This window comes from Lactuca serriola, chromosome 9 (assembly GCF_051521515.1).
Source record: "Lactuca serriola cultivar US96UC23 chromosome 9, Lser_US96UC23_V15, whole genome shotgun sequence".
NCBI lineage: Eukaryota > Viridiplantae > Streptophyta > Magnoliopsida > Asterales > Asteraceae > Lactuca > Lactuca serriola.
In genome coordinates this window covers 199,869,897-199,877,243 of record NC_136416.1, presented here as the reverse complement: position 1 = coordinate 199,877,243, position 7,347 = coordinate 199,869,897, and the positions used below count along the sequence as shown (strand labels likewise).

Sequence of the window (7,347 nt, the reverse complement as noted above, 5' to 3'; positions counted from 1 at the left end):
ATCTAAGATTAAACATGTCGTTGATAAGATTCAATAAATCACAAAAGATCTAGGAATTTCATTGAAATTGGTAAGTTGCCTCTACCTACCTTCATAAATTCGCGATAAGATTACGACATCCCTTTTCTTAGTTGTCAATTGTTATTTTGGTTCCTAGCCTTAAATATTTATTATGTGTTAAAACATTAAGGATTTACTATCATCTAACCAAAAATTATCTTTCTCTATATATGTCTATTTCTGGTGATGCTTCTACTTCTCAAAACTCTACCCACAACTTCTCGCTACTCTCTATCGTGTCCAAGGTAACATTTGATGGCACCAACTACAATGATTGGATACGCAACATCAAGATGGCTCTTCGATACGAGGGAAAAAATAAATTCCTTAAGAAACAACAGGTTGATATCGATGAAGCCACTACTACTCCTCAAGAAATCATCTCCTATAAGAAACACTTCGACGATGCGATAAAGGTTGCTTACATCATGGTTGCCACCATGGTTCTAGAATTGCAAAGGTTCTATGACGACTACTGGCCCTACAATATATACTTGGATCTTGTGGAAAAGTTTCACAAGAGAGAACATCAAGAAAAGTATGATGTCATCAAGGCCCTCATGGCGTGCAGTTTCAAGGAAGGAGAGTCGGTCTTCAACCACATGAAAAGGATGCAAATATACATGGAGCTCCTTGAAAGGAATAATGTGAATTTCGACGAGGAGTTGGCCATTGACATGGTCCTTAACTCCTTGCCACCTTGTTATGATCAATTTGTATTAGCTTATCATTTGAACAATACTGAAACCATATTAGGACAACTCCACAACCTATTGTAGATGGTTGAGTTGGGTTTGAAGAAAAATCCAAACTCTAATCCTACTAGTGCTCCTATCCTGACCATTGGACAAAAAAAGGATAGAAGAGGAAAGGTGCTCCTAAGACAAACTGGAAGGGAAAGGCCCATGTTGGGTTGTCTAGTAATAACCCGAAAGTAAAGCCTAATTCTAACATTCCTTCTGTGAGTGATCCCTACGAGGTCACTTGCTTCTATTTCAATGAAAAGGGTCATTGGAAATGAAGTTTCCCCAAGGACTTGAAGGATATCAAGGATTTCAAAGTGAAAGTCGTTGTCGACAGGGGATAAGAGAAAGTGAGGAGGTGGAGCACATAATGATGAATCTTATCATGGGCAATAGGTGATCTTTTCCTGTTACCAAGCTTGTAATTGATAGTCTTGTGCTTGGTGGTGATGTTAGATTAGATTTAGTTGATTATTAATATTCATCAGAAATGATGCAACACATTATTTCTTTTCATGCACTATTTAGACAAGCTTTATGATATTCATTTAATGATGTGAATGGTTCGATTTTTGTTTATAAAAATGGTATTTTTATGTTTGAATATTTACCTTGTAATGGTGTATATGAAATTGTGATTTATGTTAATAGTTTATGTAATATTGTATTTCATATTGATTCGTCTAATCGTTTAGACAAGTCATGCTTGTGACATTGTCGTCTTGGGCACATTAACAAGAAACGCATCACGTAGCTCCAAAAGGATGGAGTGTTGGAATCATTTGACTTAAGGCCAAATGATGAATGTGAATCTTTCTTTTGGTCAAGATGACAAAATCACCTTTCACTGGATCTTGTGAAAGAGGTGAAGGCTTGTTGGATCTCATACAAACATATGTATGTGGACCCTTCAGATCCACCACAAGAAATGCTAATCGATTCTATGTAATATTTATAGATGATTATAGTAGATATGACTATATTTACTTAATCAAACAAAAATCAAAAACCTTTGAAATTTTCAAAGAGTTTAAGCATGAAGCCGAGAATTAATTAGGAAGGAAGATAAAGATGCTCTGATCTGATATAGGCAAAGAGTATCTTAGTATAGAGTTCCAGGACTATCTCAAGGAATGTGGAATAGTTTCACAATTGACTCCTCCTACAATGCCACAACTTAATGCTATGGATGAGAGGCGTAATCGAACCTTATTGGACATGGTTCGTTCTATGATGAGTCGAGCTTTTCTTCCTATTTCTTTCTGAGGGTATGCCTTAGAGACAGCCGCACATATCCTAAATCCTGACATTACTAAGAAGGTTGCCAAAACACCTCACAAAATGTGGACAAAGAAAGTTCCCTCATTAGAAAATATCAAGGTATGGGGTTGTGAATCTTTCATTATATGAGAGAATCATGAAAACTTAGAACCTAGAAGTGAGAGATGTATTTTCATTGGCTACCCACAAAAGTCTTTTGGATATTTTTTCTACAGAACTACTAAGAACGTGGTATTGGTAGCACGAAAATGAGTCTTTTGTGAGAGAGAGCTCATATGCAATGAGGATAGTAGGAGTAAAATTAACATGAAAGAGATTCAAGAGTCAACCAGTAAAGGAACTTTCAAAGATACTAGTGCTCAACCGAGGATGAGACTCCTTTTGAACTCATTGACAATTCATTACCTCTTCGACATTCTAGTAGAGTTAGCGTACTACCTAAGTTCTATGGTTACCATATAACTTCAAATGGTGACACGTTTTCCAGTGATCATACACTGATAAATTAGGATGAGCTGGCTAATTACGGGGAAGAAATGGTAGGCCCTGAAGCTGCCAAGTGGATAGAGGAAATGGACAGCGAGATCAAGTCCATGTAATGATAACCAAGTTTAGAATTTGGTTGATCAAGAACTTGGTTGAAAGACAGTGGGTTGTAAATGGATCTTCAAGAAGAAGACCGATATGGATGGAAATGTACACACTTTCAAGGCCCTATTGGTGGCGAAGGGAATTACCGAAACCCTAGAGATTGGCTATTAAGAGACATTCTCATCAGTTGCCAAGATAAAATTAATTAGGATAATGCTCGCCATAGCTACCTTTCATGATTACGAAATATGGCAGATGGATGTCAAAACCACTTTCATTAACTGGAAGCTGGCTGAAGATGTTTACCTAAGTTAGTCAAAGGTTTTTGTAGATACAAAGCATCCTAATAGAGTGTGTAAGCTTGAGAAATTCATTTATGGATTGAAACAAGCATCTCGCAGATGGAATCTTTACTTCCATGAGAAAATCAAAGAATTTGGTTTCTCTAGGGGTGAGGATGAGTCGTGTACGTATATCAACGCTAGTGGGAGTATAGTAACTTTCTTAGTATTGTATGTTGATGACATACTCATTATGGGAAACAACATTCCAACCTTGCAAGAAGTGAAATCTTTTCCCGGGAAGTGTTTCGCCATGAAGAATCTAGGGGAAGTTGCATGTATTCTTAGGATAAGACTTTTAAGGGATAGAAAGAAAAGACTAATTGGTCTCGGTCAGAGTACATACTTGGATAAGGTACTAAAAAATTTTAGTATGGAAAATTCCAACAAAGGAGAGCTACCTATTCAAAGCAATGCCAAGTTGAGTAAGACTCAAATCCCTAGTACAAATGAAAAGATACCAGAAATTGGTCGAGTCGCATATGCTTCGGCGATGTGTCTTTTTCTTTAAGCATGGTTAGTCGCTTTCAGGGAAATCCTTGTACAACTCATTAGATAGCAGTGAAGAACATTCTCAAGTATCTCCGAAGGACAAAGGACATGCTTCTAGTCCTTGGTGGCAGTGATACGTTGAGAGTAAGTGCGTATAGTGATGCCAACTTCAAACAGATGGAGACAACCTTCGTTATCAATCAGGTTGGGCATTCATATTAAATGGTGGATCAGTTACTTGTAAAAGTTCTAAGCAGGACATGATGGCTGATTTTTGTAACATCGTAAATTTCAAGCCAATTTTTTTATAAAAATAAACACAATAAACTCATTTTACATTTTCACAAAAACCATAAATATCTCAAATGTCATCAAAATCCACAAAGTAAAAAAATCACTATCCCAGAATCCTCAATATGGTCTCAAACAAGTGTGTACAATCATGTCGGTGCCTTCCTGTGATCCTGAGAGGTACTTGAAACACATAACTCATAGGTAAGCACGAAGCTTAGTGAGTTCACCAAAATACCACACATGTCTCATTAGCCTATGATGGCTATACTCGAATAAGACCCTCCGGTCAATGTGTCTCAGTGGAACCCTCTGGTCTCGTACTCAGATGGACCCTCCGGTCCTCACTCAGTAAGCTCAGAATAATACACAACATAAATCACATAGACATAATGCAGGATATCACAATACAATGTAAGCACATAAGACCCTCTGGTCACACAACACAGATTACCACACTAATTAAGTATAGTGAGAAGACTCACCTCGTAAGCAAGCAAGTAACAATCTCGTACACGAAATCTCGAACTAGCCTCCGCCTAACACATAGGATAATTATCTCTAATTAATACTCTATTCACACTCAATATAAAATGAAGGTTACTCTCTCTCTAACTCTTAAAATGGGTAAAAGACTAATTTACCCCTCCATTGTCCCCATAATCCCTGTCTTGACCAAACCCTAAGGTTAACAAAAGTCAACACTCAAGTCAACAGTCCATGTTGACCTGACTCGCTGAGTGCATCTATGTGACTCGTAGAGTCCCCTTGTTTTTTCTAAAAATATCGCGAAAATCCAATTTAACACGTCGAGTTGTCTCGTCAACTCGCCGAGTTACCCATGTCCAGAATCATCGGCGAAAACCCTAGCCGACTTGTCGAGTCAGCTCATTGACTCGACGAGTCCCTTTAGTCTGAATTCTCATTCAGACGTTTTAAGGCAGATCTACCACTCCAAACTCTAGATCTAGGCTCCCAATGTTCGAATGTCATGTAAAGCTTCGATCTTTACGTTCATGCATGGCATATTTTGCTCCAAAATGCCAATATAACTTTAACAGGGTGTTTAAGCCCAAAAACTCTTATATGGCTGAATAAAGCCGGAACCTTTGGACTATCTGGACCTCACAAGGTCCAGATCTGAAGTCTAGACCTCCTGATAGACTTAATGCACTAAATGTCCCAATAAAAAGGTGGTAAAAGCCCTAACTTCCATAATCATGAGATCTAACCAATAAGATGAGAAAGGTGTAGGTTGTTTACCTTCCACAGAAGCTCCAAGTGAAAGAATGTTGGATCCCACAGCCTCTCCTTATTCCTTGCTTGTATATCGCTTCTTTCCTTCTAAAAATTCTCCAAAACACTCAAATATTAGCTTAAACACTCTCTCTTAGCTCAGTGGCCGATTAGGGTTTCACACAGTGGAGTTAGGTAGCTGGTGAGGCAGAAATGAGGACATAAGTTTCCTTAAATAGGCCCCAAACCCGGGGATTTAGGATTTTCTCACACAGCACCAACTCGGCGAGTCGGCTCTCTGACTCGTCGAGTCAGTCATTAAACCCACGTGACTAATCCATCTCTACTCGACGAGTCGGACACACAACTCGTCGAGTCACTCATAAACTCCCAAAATAAATAATTGAATAAATAAATGAAATGTCTGGGAGTCGGGATGTTACAATTCTCCCCCACTAGAATGAGACTTCTCCCTCGAAGTCATGCTCCGGAAATAACTTTGGATATTGCTCGCGCATCTCAGACTCCGGCTCCCAAGTCCACTCGGATCCCTTCAGATGTTGCCACTAAACCTGAACTAGGGGCACCTCTTTGTTCCTCAGAACCTTCACCTTCTGAACCAAGATCGTGATCATCCTCTCAATATAATTCAGGCTCGCATCCACCAGAATTTCCTCTAATGGTACCACCACCGTCTCATCGGCTACATACTTCCTCAACTGAGACACGTGGAAGGTGTTATGAATCTGACTCAACTCTGCAGGTAGCTCCATCCGGTAAGCCACCTTAACTACTCTAGCGATCACTCTAAAAGGACCAATGTATCGGGGCCCCATCTTGCCCCGTTTCCTGAATCGGATCACCCCTTTCCATGGGGATACCTTTAAGAGGACAAAATCTCCAACCTAGAACTCTAGATCGAATCGTCGCCTGTCTGTGTAACTCATCTGGCAATGTTGGGCTGTCACTAACCTCTATCTGACCTATTGAATCTGCTTAGTCGTCTTCATCACTATCTCAGCGCCACCCATCACTCTCTATCCTACTTCTCCTTAACAGATGGGAGTCCGACACCTCCTTCCATATAGAAGCTCAAAGGGAGGCATACCAATACTTGAATGATGGTTGTTGTTGTAAGAAAACCTAGACAAGGGAAAATAGGTGTCCCAACTTTCTCCAAAGTCCATAACACATGCACGCAGCATGTCCTCAAGCGTCTGAATGATCCGCTCACTCTGCCCGTCTGTCTGCGGGTGGTATGCGGTACTAAAATGCAAACGGGTACCCAAATCCTCATGAAATTTCTTGCAGAACCTGGAAGTAAAACGCACGTCTCGATCTGACACTATCGAGATCAGCACTCCATGTCGTGCTGCCACCTCTCTCACATAAATCTCGACCAATCTCTCTGTAGAAGAGATCTAACTGATAGAGAGGAAGTGAGCACTCTTCGTCAGTCGGTCAACAATCAATCATATCGCATCAACCCCACGCGCGGTCCTCGGTAACTTGGTGATAAAGTCCATAGAAAATTGTTCCCATTTCCACTGGGGAATCTCTAAAGGCTGTAACGGACCATGTAGACGCTGGTACTCCGCCTTAACCCGACGATAGGTCAAGCACCTCTCAACTCCCGATGCCACATCCCTCTACATACAGGGCCACCAGTAATCTCTTTTCAGGTCCAAATGCATCTTAGTGGCCCCTAGATGGATCGAGAATCTCGATCTATGCACCTCCTCCATCAGTATACGCCAAGCTCCACCTATATAGGGCATCCCAAATCCGCCCTCATAATGTCATGAGCCCACAACTATTTGTCACAAACTCAGAAACCTGCACAATCACGTGCTACCTCTTGTGGTTCTCTGGTCTCACGTCCTCCACCTCGGCCTCTCGAATAGTATCTAAGACTGGAGTCATCACTGTCATCTTGATGCACACATCTTGGATCGGAGCACTTACTGCTCTACGGCTCAGGGGGTCGGCTACCATATTAGCCTTGCCCAGATGATATAAGATCTTGTAGTCATAATCTTTCACTACATCTAACCACCTCCTCTGTCTCATATTCAAGTTGGGTTGGTCCATAAGGTACTTCAGGCTCATGTGGTCCGTGTATATGGTACACTGGAACCCGTACAAATAGTGGCACCAGATCTTGAGGACAAACACTACCACCCTCAGCTCCAAATCATGGGTGGGATACCTCGTCTCATGAGGCTTCAACTACCTCGATGCATATGCTATCACATGCCCCCTCTACATAAACACCGCACCCATCCCTGATATAGACACATCGTAGTAAACCA

The 7,347-nt window shown here is 40.8% G+C and overlaps 1 protein-coding gene across 1 annotated transcript; it reads left to right on the top strand.

Annotated features, from left to right (window-relative positions):
- Positions 1-230: 230 nt before the first annotated feature.
- On the top strand, positions 231-839 carry LOC145076448 (uncharacterized). Its single transcript, XM_079022317.1, has one exon. The coding sequence runs from the start codon at positions 231-233 to the stop codon at positions 837-839; it is 609 nt and encodes a 202-aa protein (XP_078878443.1).
- Positions 840-7,347: the final 6,508 nt, after the last annotated feature.